Consider the following 17,562-nt stretch of genomic DNA (forward strand, 5'->3'; position numbering starts at 1 on the left):
AATTATTTTGAGGAAATTTTTGCACAAAATCAGAGCAAAAATTTATAATTCTCAATTATTTTCACTTCAATAGTACGCTGTTGAAAACATGGCTGAATTTTTCGGAAAAAGACTTTGAATATGATTTAAGGAGAAAACGTCAACAGAATTTCAAGTTTTTTTGAAAATTCAAGTAAAGACCTAATTTTTTGGCGGCAATGAGACGAAAATTTTACAATTTACATGAATTTTCAAGGGGAATTGAATATTTACAGCCAAATTTCCTTGAATTTTCAGGGAATTCCTTTGAAATTCTTGAAATTTCAGGAATTTTGAAGGAATTTCTTGAAAATTCAGAGGAAACCGCAATTCAGGGAGAGATGCCTCTCCCTGAAATTTCATACTTTTTCATTAATTTCCCCGGAATAGTTAAACTCAAAGTTACAGTTCCCACGGATTTTTCCATGAAATTGTGAATTTCCAATGTCAATGTTAATTTCAGTGGAAATGTTACTTGTTAGAAATTTCCAAGACTCTTAACAGTGGATCTTGGAACGATCTACATTCGGTGAAGAGCTGCGACCACTTAAGGATATCCAACTACTGTTTACAGTTTGGTACAGACCACACTATAGATTCAACCATTTTCAAGCATCAAATTTGTCAATTAAATTGCGCGAGAAAAATTTGGAAAAAAAAATCATGAATATTCAGTATCATCAAAATTGCACTTTGCACAGAATTATTATTTTGTTTAAACATGCGCTGTTGAAAAATAAATAATTAAAAATGTTTAAACTTTTGCAATTTTTTTTAGGCATAAAATCGATTTCTAGTAAAATTCTGAATAAGAATAAATTTGTTACGATTCCGAACAAATGATTTTTATGGGGGCAAATTGATTCTTAACAAATTATCTATAGGAAATGCTCATAATTTCCTAAAATTGCAATTTTTAAATTGTTTAATTGATCTCCCTCCGAAAGTCAACTTTCTAATTTTTTCAGATTTTTCAAATGTTCTCTTCAATATCGAGATTCGAACTCAGATCTGTAAGGTTTAAATAATAAAATCATTCTAAAAGGTCCGGAAACTTAGTGTCAAACGGGCTCAAATGAAAGCTCTGATGTTCGACTACAAAAGTAGAAAAGCATTTCACTTGAGAAAAAATTGCCAAAATACTTGGATATCGTTAAGGGTTAAGAAGCCTCGCTAAAAACAACTCAATCCTTCCATGTTTTCTATAAGTAAACTACTTATGATTTTCCATTAACCTCAATAATTGACAACAATTGATCATTCCCCAGCATACACCCTTCAAACTCCAGAATTTAATCACCAGTTCTTCATTCTTCCTCCCTCACCCAATATCCAGCAGAAAAGACGGGGATAAAAATGATAAACATCTGATTGTATTTGGAACAAAATGAGGTGTCAGGAGATCTAATTTAAAATATGTGAAACGTGTTCCCAAAAGCTTTGTTGGGAGTCACGACTGAGAAACCGTGATGCCAGTGAAACGATGAGGCTTGGGGGATACAATATAAATGGCGCCCCGTCTACGCCAGTGTATCTCCGTCTATCTCCACCAAAACCACCATTTCCTCTAGCTCAACCTCCACCTCTTCCCTACAGCCCAGATCTACTCACTGAAAAACCCCCCACGACTCTCTTCTTCCCTCGCACCTCACCACTACTCCAGCCCTCACAATCTCCACTCGCGCCATGTTTCACCCCCTCCCCCCCCATCAACCACCACCCATTTACATATCAGTATTATTCAAGCACAACCGTTATTCAATTTCTACACAAGTTACGAATGCATTACTGTTTTAACGCTCTTGTTGGAAAGAAGGAGATAAAATTCACAGGATTTTAATGCCAGTTGTGTGTAGTACATGGAGTACAATGGAGTTGAAAAATTTTCCATGGTACATATGGACAGTTAAGGTAAATGTACATAGAGAGGAAAACGAACAAATTCTCAATCGAGTCTTGTTTGGGCTAACAAAATCGTTAGTTGAAAATTACCAAAAAAATTGCAGGCGACTGTATCTTCGATGCAGCTGTAATTGTACGTGGTCATTCCTTCTTTCTGGAATTTCCTAGAAACTCCTTGCATTCCCCCGAATTTTCTGGAAACACTTTGAATTCTCTCGAATTTTCTAGAGACTCCCTGAATTTCTTTAAAATGTCTAGAAACTCCTTGAATTTTCTCGAAATTGCAAGAAACTTCTCAAATTACCTCGAAATGTCTAGAATTTTCTAGAAAAATAATTGTTTTAATCGAATTTGAAAGTCTCAAATATGGATAGTTATAGTTATAGTTGAATAGCTCTGTGTTCAACAACAACGAAAAAAATCCAAAAATTGGATTTGAACGATTACAAAGCTTCTGTTCGGAAGCAAAATTACTAAGAGGTACACTCTTCTCATGCCGTCTTGCTTTCCCAAATTCTCACTGCCAATTGTTTCAACTATTAATTCTGCAGATTGAAATTTACGTGAAATAATTTTCAGTAAAATATTCCATTGAAGCAGAGGAAAGAAAGTTTCTAAAATGCAAAACCAAGTTATTAATTTCAAGAAACTCATATAATCTAGACTCTGAACTCTAGAAATCATTGTATTGAGGATGAAAAACTGGTTACACAAAATTGGGCTGAATTTTCCGGAAAAAGACCTTCAATTCGATTTAATGGATAAAAGTTAATGGAATTTCAAGTTTCTCTAAAAATTCAAGTAAAGCCTCAATTTTTTAGCAGCAGGAAGACGGAAATTCCACAATTTACATGAATTTTAAAATGATTATTTTTCGCAATCGGATTTCGACCAATCAGAGCGCAGTATTTGAGGCTACCCGGCAGTTTTATTTCGGATATTTCCTCCTAGCTTTTGAATATTTCGCAGCAGTTCTTCATTTTTTTTTACCTGAATATTTCGCAGTAGCTCTTCATTTTTTCGGCTGATTTCATATAGAATCTTATATTTGACAGTCTATGGAAATCGGCTTATTCTATTAACATAATTTGTTGAAATCTTCCCCAATTCATCTTCTGATATTGGCCACTGCACTCTGCTTGGCCAAAATCCGATTGGGAAAAATAATCCGACAAATACCCCTCGAGATTAAAAATTAATCGGGTATTTCCCTCAAGCTCCCCTGCAAACAAACCATCGTGCCAAGTTTAGCAGAAAAATCTCTCGTGCAGGAGCTCGGGATTTTTTAACCTGCAAAAGTTGACACCCTCATTTGTTTGCAACGAAGCTATCGGGAAATACCCGATAATTTTGAAGCTCTTGGGCTATTAATTCTGAAAATAAATATTCACTGTCAAAATCCCTTGAATTTGCAGAGCATTAATGCAATTGCTTAAAAATTTTTGGAATTCCTGAAAATTCATAGGAATCTGGAATTCAAGGAGCGATCTCTCTAAATTTTCCTGATTGTTCCCTAATGTTCCCGGAATAATGAACCTAAAATTTCCAGTTCCCACGGATTTTCCACGAAATTATCAATGTTCAGTGACAAAATTCCTAAAACTTCAGATCCAAAAATTCTTCCTAAATTGATTAAAAATAATTCCTCATTGAGTGAATTCCCCCGTTTGACAATTCCCCTCCAATCAAAGACTCCATAAATTTAAACCAGCACCCCCAATTAACCCAACGAAACTGAACATCAGCACTGATCCCCTCACCGAATCTCCCCCAGAGCAGTCTAAACTCAAACATCACCAAATAACTAAAAACGTACTAATTAATTTTCCAGAAAACGGTCAGAGCACACACATTGTCCAGTGAGCTTTGAACAACGCCTGTGTACCCGGTAATTAGAACATCCACAAAGATGAAACCTTACACACAATGAGTCCCCACATCCCTTTACAACAAGAGACCAAATTAACGGTCATTATATCAGTCTATCCATCCTCGATATAAAAGATTCAAAATACCCTCTTCCAAGCAACTTCATGGGCCCCAGTAGGGATATATGCAGCGTTAACTGACGCAATTTCATGCAATTTACCCTTAAATCGTAACTTTATTAACAAGCATCGAAGCGTCGAGCTAGTGTAGAGGACAGAGAGGATAGAAAGAGTGAGACGGGCAGAGGAGGAGGGAGAAAAGGGGGCTGCGCTCGAGCGCGAGCTTGGTACCATTTGTAAACTTAATAACGTTGCCCCTCTTTGCCTTGAGGGTAGGACACTCCGAGGGTATACAGAGTGTGTGTGTGTGTGTGTGTGTGTGTGTGTGTGTGTGTATGAGTAAATGTCGCCTTTCCAAGGGTGGGAGAACCTCTGAAGGCGATACTTGTGCGGTTACCCGTTTACTTTTTCCTCGAGTAAAGTTGACTGTGGAAAAAGATCAAACGGTGGATATATAGGGAAATAGAGATGAAAACAAATGGAAAAAAGTAAACAGAGCAACCCCCTTACTCTGCAATATGTATATTACAGTTGGATAATATCACGAGAGGGCAACAGTTTCATGCAACGTCTGGGACCAACGGAGAACAAAGGAAAGCAATGTCGAGTTTATGTAAATATGTTGAGAGTTTATTTGACCTTGGGGTGGCTGAGGTTTAGACTTGTATTAAAAATTTCATGCACTGAGAAAAAAGTATTTTTGAGAGAAGTATTTAGTTTTTAAATGCGGTATTTCTACAGTTGAGTGACTCCCAGGCGATCCTTATTTGGTTTTAATTGTGACAGTTATATTGCTCTAGAAGATGATCATGCTAGTTTTGACCTTCAATGAACCCCTCAATGATTATCAATATTAGAAAATTAATCGAAATTCTTCCCTCTAGTAAATGAGAAATTTAGGAAAAAAGAATAATCATTGGACGGGTTTCTCTCAAGGTCACAAGACCTTGAACATAGTCATCCTCTAAAGCAACATGATTGTCATAGTTAAAACCTAATCAGGTTCGCCTGGAAATAAATCGATTAGAGAAATACGATTTTGAAAAAATAATTGCTTCTCTCAAGTTAATAAATATTCGGCTAAAAATTTTTTTTCTTAGTGTGTGCATAACCACGAGATGAAGAAAAAACCTCGCAGAACTGTCTTGTCAGGTGTCATTCAGTAACAGTGTTGAACATTATTAAATCTCCTACCACTCAGCCAATTACGGTCAATCAAGCAGCAATTATAATAATTTTACGAAGAAATCATAGAAAAACTAATTTCATTTGTCGCCAACGTTTCGAACACTCAAAGTGTCCTTCATCAGAATGAAATTAGTTTTTCTATGATTTCTTCGTAAAATTATTATAATTGCTGCTTGATTGACCGTAATTGGCTGAGTGGTAGGAGATTTAATTATGATTCGAAACGGTTGGACTATTACTTCAAAGTGTTGAACATTTTTGGCTGAAATGTCCGGTACACGGTTAGAAATTTTTTTTAATTTCATGGAAGATATTATAGAAAATCTCGTGAGAGTGACATTGAATCGAAATTAGGGAATAGGAAATTCATGAGTTTTTCAGTGGAACATGAATGTTCAGAAATAAAATGACATGAATTTCCAATTGTTCCCTGAATTTTTCTGATTTTTTTGAATATTCACAGAATAATTGAACTGAAAAATCAAGTATTTTATTGATTTCCAGATCATTTGAACAGAAAATCAATGGAATATTTGATTTTTCAATGACAAGATTTAATGAAATTTCAGTGGACCTTGAACACCATAAAAATTTGTGGAATTTGGCACGAAAAATTCAGACGAAAATTTTTAACAGTATACACTTCTTGGGCAAAGTATTCATTTTTGTTTGCATAGTCTCTTAAGTCACTGCAATTCTTCAAGTCTTTAGGATCGAATCACAGAAAATTTTTTTATTCATTTGAGTTTAATCAAACAGCTATAAAAGTATGGGGAAGAATTTGTCAGATTATAGGGCTTAATGAGAACTAACTCTGTGTAAAATTTCAGCCTGATCGATCAAATAGTTTTCGAAAAAAAGCGATTCTTTTTTAAATCATTTTCCGCAAATATCTTCAAAACTAGGGGACCAATTCCGATTTTTTCATTTTCAAAATATTCGCTTCGATGCCTGCTATCTGAATCAATCAAGATATATATACCCATTCACATAAAGTTTTCGGGATATTCCCATTTTTCCATTAAAAAAACTGTAATCACTCTAGCTTGTGCAAAAATCTAGGTATCAACTTGTGTTTTTCTTCTGTGGCTGGATTATGCATTAAATTTACCCTTGAGCTTTTAAAAAAAATGTGTACAAAGTCTGAGACTCTCATTTACCCTTTATTATCGCCATGTGAAGTACATTCTCTCTTTTCATCAACTTCTCCATGCGTTCCTTCATCAAAGGCAACCGAGGACCCTTGAGACGAAAAAAACAACGGATCGCAGACCATTAATGACGCGACTCCAGCAAAATGATTTAATTTCCGACGCAAATGTCCCCGACAACCTCACGGGTGCTTCGTTTAAGGATGTTTAGCCAAAACCCACATTATTTACCATAATTTTGATATTGTCTCATATGCCAGGTTCATATTTGAGCCACACGTTACTAATAATCTTAATCCTTCAAGCGGGCCACCCTAGTGAAAAATTAATTTCTGAAAATCACTTCTTGTAACATTACGCTTAGGGAAGAAACGTGACCGTCTGAACNTAATTTTGATATTGTCTCATATGCCAGGTTCATATTTGAGCCACACGTTACTAATAATCTTAATCCTTCAAGCGGGCCACCCTAGTGAAAAATTAATTTCTGAAAATCACTTCTTGTAACATTACGCTTAGGGAAGAAACGTGACCGTCTGAACTTTGATCGAGATGTTGCATGGGTGAGACACTCAAGATATTGAAAAAAAACCACAAGCCATTTATTTTAGACTATGGAGAATCTATCGCCGGCGAGAACAAGTACGGGACCGGGCCATATAGGCGTGATATCTTCGATTGATTTTCGAATTCCTCTAAAAAAAATCGACCACCATTACACGTCGAGCAACGCGACAACACCGCACAACAGCTGATCGAGGTCGGTAAAGTCGGTGACGATAATTCAGTGCTGGAAGTATACGGACACGTATAACGCACACAAACATTCCTCTCACTGTTACAACCCCACTACTAGCCGAAGCCTGCGATGTTGCCCGATCAAAATGCGACTGTTACCACTGCAATCACAAATCCCCCATTATTTATCAACATTTTCTTTAATTATTGTTCTTGAGACCGGAAAAGTACGCCATAACACTTCTAATTTGATGAGAAAAATAATTTGTAACGTGAATAATCATTCATAAATCATTTAGTCAATTTTATTTTCTTTTCAACTGAGTTGTCCACTTGACAGGATAAACATCCTGAATGAAATCCGCGACCTAATATTCACATACAAAAATAACAAACGATACAACATTCTCCTCTACAATCTGCGCCAAACCCCCACATCCTTCCACCTTCAATTTCATTCTCAACTCCACATCTCAGCCGAGACATTCCCTCAATCACGTCACCAACAGAATTGGTTCATCCGCTGGATACAGATGTTGAACAGAGCCGTGAGAAATGATTCACTGTGAAGAACACTCGACACGGAATCGCAGTTTGATCAGAAAAGAAACGGAAAAAAAAACCGAGAGAAATAAAACGTGCCATTGAGTCTAGATATAGGTAAATGGAAGGCGCTTTGGGACGAGGGCAGTCGGTTTGTGCTAGCCCGAAAAACCGAAAAAATAAAGAGAGCCCAAAGAACAAAAAAAAAACACGATAAAATTGAGATAAAAAGAAAAGGATGTGGGTGGAATGCAAACGTATGGCCCTGAGATCCGTCCAAACGGTGTGTTTGCTGGTGTTGCCTTGGGTAAATGTGAATTTCACCGCTGGCATACTTGGAAAACTCCAAACACCCACCACATATGAAGAATTCAACCGAAAATCCGTCGACTTTTTCAAGGATATGGTACGTGCCGAAGGAACTGAGAGCTATTGGAAATACTTCACGAACAAAATAAATTCCTCAATCATTTTTTTCCCCCTCTTTCATCGCGGGAGACAATCTGAATTGATCAAAGGGACTATTGTCCCGCGTCATGAAATTCCACGAGTTATATTTTTTTTATTGGGTCGTGCCACTAGCATTCAAGGGGTTTCATATCGTCCCACAAGTTTTATTAGATCCTCTGGTGTGCGTCATTAGATGTATTATCCTCTCACCTCGGGGGTGAATAACTTTTGAAAAAAAAAACTCAGCGACAACGAGAGTGGAAGGATGAAATTACAGACGAGAGGTATAAAAATGAAATTAACATTTAACGATGAGACAGGGGTGGATTGAGGGATAAGTGTGAGTGAAAGAAGTGTTACGGTAGTTTTGGTCGTTGGTGTAGGGGAATGTCATGCGAGTAAATGTCAGGAAACCAGTGGGCTGTTACTCGTCCGATCGTAACCGTTCGCACTTCGCCACTTTTAACGGCGTCGGGGTGGAGAATGGAGAAGAAAAGAGTATGGCGGTGATGGTGGTAGGGCACTACTACTCGGGAAGGTGTGAAGGTACGTGGTGGGGCGGGCATGAATGTTAACGAGAGTGCTGGAGGAATAGTGAGACTTGGGGTGAGGGCACGGTTGGATGGAAACAGGCGCGATCGTCAGCACATCCATATCATGCGCTTTCTATGAGATTGGCGAGATGGTTAGGAGGTACCTGAAACAGCGGTTAACTGTGTTTATGAATTCTTCAAGGTTGGAGGTTGAGGCTTTAACGGGGTGGGGGGATTTTTGAGGTTTCAATTTTGAATATTAGACGGAACAAAAAAATTGGCGAAAAATTACCAACACGGAGAGAAATGTTCGGTAAAAATTACGGAACTCACAATTCGCTCACCGATTACGCAGTCGAGTGAGAAAATTTAAGTGACGGTATCGTAATTTTTTCAGAGGAGGTTCAGATAAAAATTACGGAACGTCTCGAAAAATTCCGTGACAGTTCCGTAAAATTTCCTACAACCACATTTCGCTCTGGAATTACGGAAAAGATACATAATTTTTATTGGATATTTCTCTCTGGGAAGTCGAAATCCATTTCTAGGTCTTTTTCACTTACGCTGTTGGAAAATTTTGGATGAATCTTCCGAAAAAAGATCTTGAATTCGATTTAAGGAGAAAAAGCTAATGGAAGTTTAAGAGTCTCTGAGTCTTATTGTGGTGTCCTCACAATAAAAAATACTTTTACATTCTTTCCGTGTGTTCCAAATTCTCCAAAACCCCGCAATCAACCGTCAAAAGCCCGAAAATCCCGTCACTAGGGGAGGGTGTGCCTGTACCGCCCACCTAAGGGGAAATGTCAGTTTTATATTTTATATTTCAACTTGAGTATAAAAAACGTATTTGTGAGACTTCTTTAACCATGGAACTTGTTATCCTGGAAGTGTAGACGCGTAATTCTCCTTAGAATCCACAAAATTGATTGAAAATAAAAGAGAGAGCCTATTGAGCGGTACTACCCGCCGTCGGGTAATAACGCTCGGTACGATTCCAATGCCGCTCATAGGGTTTTGCGTGTATCGCTCGCGCTGCAACCTAACCTGTACTCGAGTGCTGTCGAGCAACTACGTGGCCGATTCTATGAGCGGTATTACCGGCTCCGCTCGGCGTCAACAAAATTGTTGATAATTATTGACATGAGTGGATTTTTGAGTTCGAATTGGTCTCAAATTACGCGTGAAAGTACCACGAATCGAATAACCACAGTTTAATATGAGAATTCAGGGTTTGAAACTATCAAAAACCTTCATTACAAGTCCACAAATTTTGCATTGTAGACCTGAAAACTTCGTTACGTGTTTTTTCATATTTAAAGTGGTAAATAAAGTGAAATTTTTCCGACAATCACATTCTATCATCAAATTCTTCATGATCAGGAGCAGAAAGAAATTTTCGAGAAAATCGGGTGAGCGGTATTACCCGCTGGGCGCTACAGGCACACCCTCCCCTGCCCCCTAATATATTCAAACAATCCTCGCATTTGGATTCTTCATGTTGCCGCTCAATTAAGACCTCGCAGGCGAGAGGGTTACACCCAAGCTTGTCGCAAAATCATAGTGACCAACGCCACCGCCCATCCCCCTGTATCATTTGGCCGTTGAATACGTGGTGGCAGATACGTGACACACCATGCAGATGGACCGGGGAAACCGGAGAGGTGGCATCAGTGGAGAGACAGGTGGGTTGAGTAAGCCTGGGGACCATGGCTGATGGCGTCGCGACGGACCGCGCAATTAATGTCAATCAATACGTCAGTCAGTACTGACTAGCGAGAGGGAGAGAGAGGGGAAAAATAGTCACGTTTTAAAATGCAACAAGTTGAATTCTTTCTTCTAATTCGCTCCGACATGACATGCGTATATTTCATTATATGTTACCCGGCGTCAGTCTCATTGACGGAGAAATAGAGGGCGGCGGGGGTGGGGGAGGGAGAGAGAGGAGGGGTGGCACATGGTTCCAACGCTCTTTAATTAAATTGCCTCCGCTCTCTCTCCGCGATCGCTACAGCTCATACTAATGCTTTTACTATAATATCTATCCTCCATCTCTCTTTCTTCCATTTTCTGTCTTTATCCTGTACATCGACTAGTCGTCGGTTTCGTTTGGAATTCGTAAAATGAATTCCAGATACCCTCTAACCCCTCTCCCCCATATTTCGTTACACGCACCTGCGGCTCCTCGGGAAAGCTGTCATCGTTGGGTTTCGAAAGTGCTCGCCTTTTGGGATTTATCGTCATCCACCGAGTTGGTAATATCTTTTTAACCTTCTTTGTTTTTCGTTGAAAGATACATTATAATTGCCCAGTGGCTTGGCACAGTGGGTAAGTTCGTTGCCTCACATGCGAAAGGTTCCGAGTTCAAATCCCGGCCGTCAATCGTTTCGGCTATTCAATAATCACAGACAAAAAAAGAATTCTCAAATGAAATGATCATAATGATATGACAGCAATCTTGTAACTGGGGGACAAAATATTTCTTGATAAACTTCCCTCTATGAATAGTATATTTCGTCATTAGGCCGAAAAAAACTTTTCTTCACGAGCCGAAGGCGAGGGCTGCAATCATATTCGCCAGAAAAGTTTTTTTTCGGCCTAGTGACGAAATATAATATTGTCATGACGGCCGTAGGCAGAGATTCACGGACGCGGAGTGTCCGTGAAACGCTGCCTTACGACCGGAATGACAAAAAGATATTTTTATCCTGAAAAGCCACCGTATTGTTGAAAGCAGAGCAATTATTCATGTTTGAGACTTTCGAATTCGAGCAGAACAATTAGGTTTTTGGTAATTTTCGATTAACGATATTGTTGGCCTAAACCAGAATTGTTAGAGAACTTATTTGAGAAATTAACTGTTTAATATAGGAATTTAGAGAACAAATAAAAAACTACGACGTGCTGGAAAATACGGGTGATAAAATTAAATATGATGGAGACCGTTGGAAAAATTATACTGTTGAACATAGTAAAAATTGAGAGTGGGTATAATAGAAAATGGTAGCATAAAAGTAAAATTTTCAATTGATTCAATTGATTCAGTAACGCAAGTAAAATTTAGGAGGATAAACATGAATTTTTATTTCGTCGGTTAAAAAATATTCGCCCCCCCCCCCCCAGCCATTCAAAATGAATATTCGCGGAAGAGGGCGAGAGAGAAAACGGTTTTTTGAATAACCGAAGTGAGAAACCATATTTAATCTTCTTTATCATCCTTGCAACTTATTATCATTATAATTATAATTTGCTCCACGTATATTCATTCTGAATACAAGGGGGAGAGGAAGGATTGAATTTTTTAGAATTACAGAATCCGCCACCTGGGCCATTGCGTGGTGGACGGAGCGAGGAGATTCCAAAATTAAAACAATCGACGCTGTGGTCGTCCGCTGGAATTTTTAGTAGTCAACATAGTAATTTCTGCTATTTCCTCGGGTAAAATGTCGGAGTCGCGAGAGTATAAACTAAAGTTTTAAATCGTAAGAAAAAATTACAATAAATTCAATAGTAAAAATTGGTAAAAAAAAATTAAGCGTTTTAAATGCTTTCGAAAATTATTTTCTCATCCGTACATTTTATACTGTTTTGTCCATTAAAAATTACTATGTTAAATCGTAAAAAATGGATTCCACGAAATTTAAAAATGTTACCCGAATGGTTCTCAGTGATGTTCTGTGTGAATTCTTAATTTTATATTCTCTCCGTGTATTAAATTTGTAGAATTATTAGGCGAATTTGAATGGACGTTGAGTTATTTTTATTTTCAAAATATCTCAAGAAAGTTTCATTAAGAACAACAATAAAGTAGAAACAAAATGGAACATTGTTGGTACAAGGAGGGTTAAAGTGCAGTTGGCAGAGTTGATACGAAACAGGAACGATAAACAGGGCAGTTATTCATACATAAATTATAAGCACCGAGTGAATACCAGAAGGGAGGAGAAAGCTTGGCCGCGTTTAATTAAATTTTGTGTCATGATATATGCCTCCGTTATTACATTACTACCCCCCGTCCCTCTGCGAGGTACCGAAATCATATCTTTGAAAAAAAAAATAATACAGGGTGAACTCTTTAGTCTCGCCTTGTGCCCCAGACATTATCTTAAATCTCTTTTTATGTTGCGAAAAAAATGTAGTGATAAAAGGATTAACACGGTGATACTTACAGATTTAATTTCTGATAATTAAGTTGAAAAATTGGAGGTGAAGTGTGAGATTAGTTGAAAATTTGTTTGCATGTGAAGTAGATTTTTTTGTATAAAAAAAATGAGTGGAATAGTCGAGGGCAAATGCGCAACGTGCCATTTCATTCTGCAATTCAGAAGTTTTGATTGACGCATGGAAACGAAATGCAATTTACTTCTGTCATGGCATCAGAACATACTCAATCCATGGAGCTGACGAAAATTTGAAAATTCCGATGAATGAAAAAATTGAACAACTAGCAACAACTAGTTGCTAACGGACTTTCAAATAAATCGCACGTCAAATTCAGCATGTGAAGCAGCAATTTATTTTGACGCACCTTGAGATGAACACAATTCTAGGCCAGTTCATATTTTTGAGAGAACAATGCCTTCTTGTTGCAATAAAATATACGGTTAAAAATTATTTACTGAAATTTCCAGTATTTTTTTTAAATTTTCATCAAGTGATAACCAAAGTGGAATTTCCTGGAATTTTGCAATTGAAAATTTTCCATTTGATGAAAAAAATCAAGGGAAACTGTAAATTTCCATGCAATTATTCCATAAAAATTACTAGAAATCGGAATAATTTAGATAAATGTAGTCTCCAGACTAATTTGGGATTGAAAATTCATGTTTTGATTGGTAATTCAAGAGAGTTAGCGAATTCTGTTCTTTCTGGTGCTGAAAACTTTGAAATTCTATCGAATTTCCAGTCTAATTTGCAATTTCCTTATTTTTGCTTGTTTTGTTTGTTTAAAATAGTATATTATGTCATCACATGAGGAGAAAAGTTGCATAAAACTTCTGCCATGGCATCAGAATATACTCAATCCATGGAGCTGACGAAAATTCGCAAATTGCGATGAATGAAATAATTGAATAACTAGTTGGTAACCGACTTTCGAATGAATTGGACGTCAAATTCAGCATGTGAATCAGAGCAATTTATTCTGATGCATATTGTTGGGGCAACATTACCTATCAACATTGCGACAATGTTGTCTACCAACATTAGGGCACTGTTAGCTGCAATACTGAACTCAACGAATTATCGAATTCAATTAAAAATACATCGCCACAGAAATTCCATTCGCAAGTAAATTGCTAATTCATTAGCAAAAATATATTGACTATGTGGTGACGAAGGCAATTTGTCTCCTGAAAATTACTACCAAACTATCGCTGGAATTTCAATGTTTTACCAACAGCCTTCAATTCTACAAGAGAAATTCAAAATACACTTCGCCTGCATCCGCTTGGGTCTCCCTGTATAATAGTTACGACTGAATTCTCCAGAGATTCCTAACTCCGAATATTCGCTTCTGCCGTAGTAAAGTGTTATGGACAATTAAGAATTTACCCAAGCCACAATGGTCCTTTAAATCGTGGACACATAACGACGCAATTCGCAATTCCAAATTTCAACAGCTGTGCCCCTAATAATATTTTTAACTCACCACCACTCCTCCCTCTGAAAGTCCCTTTTGTTCACCCATCACTGGAGGGCGGCGGGTATTCATTTTACGAAGGACATAAAAAATTTCCTATTAAACTTGAGTCCTTCTCTCCCACTCATCGGTGGAAATCTCGAGAATGACGCGGAGAGTTGGTAGTTAACCGATGCTAAGAGGTACTAACGATCCAGTCTGAGCAAGTACAAACAAAACTTTCACTCCACCTTCCCCCCCCCCTTCCCCCGATCCTTGGGGAGAGCTTTGACGACTACGATGCAAAAGATAGTCAATAGATCGTTACTTCCTCTCCAGACGTTTCAATAGCTTTTCAACTTTTTTAATAGCCAACTCAATTCTCCTCTTCAATGGAGCCATTGGCGAGGGCAACTGTTTATGCTCGAGAATGAGAATAAATCGAAATTCCCATCGTGAAAACCGAGATAGTGAATAAATGTGAAAAAAAAAAATTAGTACTTACCACCGAGATCAGCGTGGAATATCTCCCGAAGCGCCAAGAACTCCTCTTCAACAGGCATCTCCGGGGCACCAAAAAAGTCGTTCTCCGGCCAGATTTCCCTATAATCATAACAAGATATTTATACTAACCACTTAATTAGTAGAGAAAAGGCGGATAAAAATCCAAAGTACTTGGATATTCTTGAGGTATTTATGGCGTGGTCAGAGGGGATCGAAAAAAATCCAGATTATGAGGATTTTTTTTACACATTCTTTGATTTTTTCAAAATCCCTATGCAAAATCCCAAATCGTCTAGGAGAATGGGTGAAACACAGGAATTTTTTTAAAAAATGCATTTTGACACGGGCTCTTATGGGAATTCGGAAAAAAAATATTTAAAATAGAAAAAAAGTCGCCGTTTTCCTGAAATTTCGCACTTGGGTGGAGTTTTCATATAATTATTATTGTTTCATTTAAGGGTTCATTTCTTGTCTGTGATTATTAGACAGCCGAAACGAAAAACTACTATCCCTTGTTTCGCATAAAACAAAGATTTTTCGGGAACAAAATACGTAGAGAGTATCGAATAACGAAGTAGTAGTGCTAGAAATGATATTTCTTGCGTCTACAGAGAATACAATTTTTTTAAACTACTAAATCTATTTTTGCGACAAAAAATTTTCATTCCGGCGCACGCTCCGCATGTTTGGCACAAAAAAATCCTTTTCTGATCATTTTCAAAAAACTATTTTAGACGGGATAATTGAAAAACTCATGAAAAATCGGTATTCTGCGTGCGCAACTTGGAATAGCGACAACGGCGAGGTTAGAAATCGTAGAGGGGTAAGTGTGGCAAATACGAATGGATGATACATTTCGCTATGGGAAGGAACATAACAGCTGAGTGAATCAGTACTGCCAACTTATACCTCGAACGGCACGACGTTGTCACTTTTTCCAATTATCCAAAAGTCAAGCTAGAAAAATAAAGAAAGGCTTGAAAAATGTGGGAAAAAATCTAAAAGTTATTAAAAAAATATTTCGAACGCAAAAATGGTCGAAATAGATTAAAAATTTGTCATTCAAATATCGTTTTTCTTCATCAGCGATTGGCTTTCTGCGAGAGAACAATTCTCCTCCGTCATCTACCTCAAGCGGATATTACGTTCTAAGACTATTTAAAAGAATCAGTTTTTCCATACTGAAAACGACTTCGCCCCACGATTACTTGACATTTTCGGTAATTGAAATGTTCGGTTTTCTCCAACTTCTGCCTCCGTACAATAACGATAGATTTAAGAAACAAAAACATTCCTAGCTGAATGAGAAAATAAAACTAATAAATTCGAGAAAAGTTTGACTACTGTAGGAATATTCCGCATGAAATATCAAGTCCTCTCGAAGTTTGAATGGCTCGAGAGATGGAGTAAGGGAAAATCCATCCCCCAGTGTAGTCACAAGAAGAATAGTATCACTACATGCACAGGCTGGTGCACAATGAGGACAGGCAATATGGATGATCGTGTTGAAGCAGTATCAAATGTACTGAAAATAATACAAATATGTACTTTGTCTACTCAACAACTGAATTCCGAGTGAAAATGAAATATTATCTCTCATTCATTCGTCGCCATTGAAATTTCATATTCCAATTTTCAATGCACCAGATTAAATTCAATATAGTGATGCTGATTGGAAATGAATATATGAACGGACGGTGTTGAATTAACACAAGAACGAATGAATTCAGAGATACGTAAGTGGAAAGACTCAATTGTCCCCGGGAGTGGTTGAATTGTCGAGTGGCTTCAACACCACGACCCACCACCACTTACCATCGAGTGCTCTAATTCTTCCAGCTATCAGCCTCATAAACCTGTTTGCTTCTACCCATGACCTTTAATTTGCATATGTTCATCCCCATGTAAAGGGAGAAAAATAGATTCTGTAATTTGGAGAGACTAAAGAGAGTAGAGAAAAGAGTTTGTTGCAATATGAGACCAATATTCAGAGAAAGGTAAAAAATTTTTAACGTTGAGGCAATTTAGAATTCAATTGATCATTGAAGTCATTTTAAAATCCATCGTTATAAGAATTCCACTCGAAAGCAAATTGCTAATTTATTAGCAAAAATATATTGACGATGTTGTGACGAAAACAATTTCCCACTTGTTTTCTCCCTTAATTGAAATCAATATCACTTTCCTGAAAATTACTACTAAACTGTCCTGTAATTTCAATTTTTTTCCAACAACATTCAATTACATGAGAGAAATTCAAAATTTACTTCGCTTGCATGCGCTTGGAGTCTCCCTGTAGTTACGATTGAATTCTCCAGAGATTCCTAACTCGGAATATTCGCTTCTGTCGTAGTAAATTGTAATGGATAATTAAGAACTTGCCCAAGGCATAATGATCCTTCAAATGGAAACACAACGACGCAATTCGCAATTCGAGTGCTCTAATTCTTCTAGCTATCAGCCTCATAAAGCTCTTTGCATTCTACCTATCACCTTTAATTTACATTAATTCTACAATTTGGAGAGCCAAAAGAAAGAAAAGGAAAGAGTTTGTTGCAAGATGAGACCAATATTCAGAGAAAGGTAAAGAATTTTTAACGTTGAGGCAATTTTGAATTCAATTGATCATTGAATTCATTTTAAAATCCATCGTTATAAGAATTCCACTCGAAAGCAAATTGCTAATTTATTAGCAAAAATATATTGACGATGTTGTGACGAAAACAATTTCCCACTTGTTTTCTCCCTTAATTGAAATCAATGTCACTTTCCTGAAAATTACTACTAAACTGTCCTGTAATTTCAATTTTTTTCCAACAACATTCAATTACATGAGAGAAATTCAAAATTTACTTCGCTTGCATGCGCTTGGAGTCTCCCTGTAGTTACGATTGAATTCTCCAGAGATTCCTAACTCGGAATATTCGCTT

At 37.3% G+C, this 17,562-nt stretch overlaps 1 protein-coding gene across 3 annotated transcripts in view; it reads right to left on the bottom strand.

Annotated features, from left to right (window-relative positions):
- Positions 1-17,562, bottom strand: part of LOC107037605 (protein timeless homolog) — a 239,684-nt gene that overhangs the window by 193,783 nt on the left and 28,339 nt on the right. For all 3 annotated transcript variants that reach the window (XM_015256239.1, XM_015256238.1, XM_015256240.1), the window contains one exon: positions 14,634-14,731. In XM_015256239.1, coding sequence (XP_015111725.1) covers positions 14,634-14,731 — 98 coding nt within the window. The remainder of the gene's footprint in view (positions 1-14,633; positions 14,732-17,562) is intronic.

Source organism: Diachasma alloeum, unplaced genomic scaffold (genome assembly GCF_001412515.2).
Source record: "Diachasma alloeum isolate Michigan unplaced genomic scaffold, Dall2.0 Dall_scaffold_00256, whole genome shotgun sequence".
Taxonomy (NCBI): Eukaryota; Metazoa; Arthropoda; class Insecta; order Hymenoptera; family Braconidae; genus Diachasma; species Diachasma alloeum.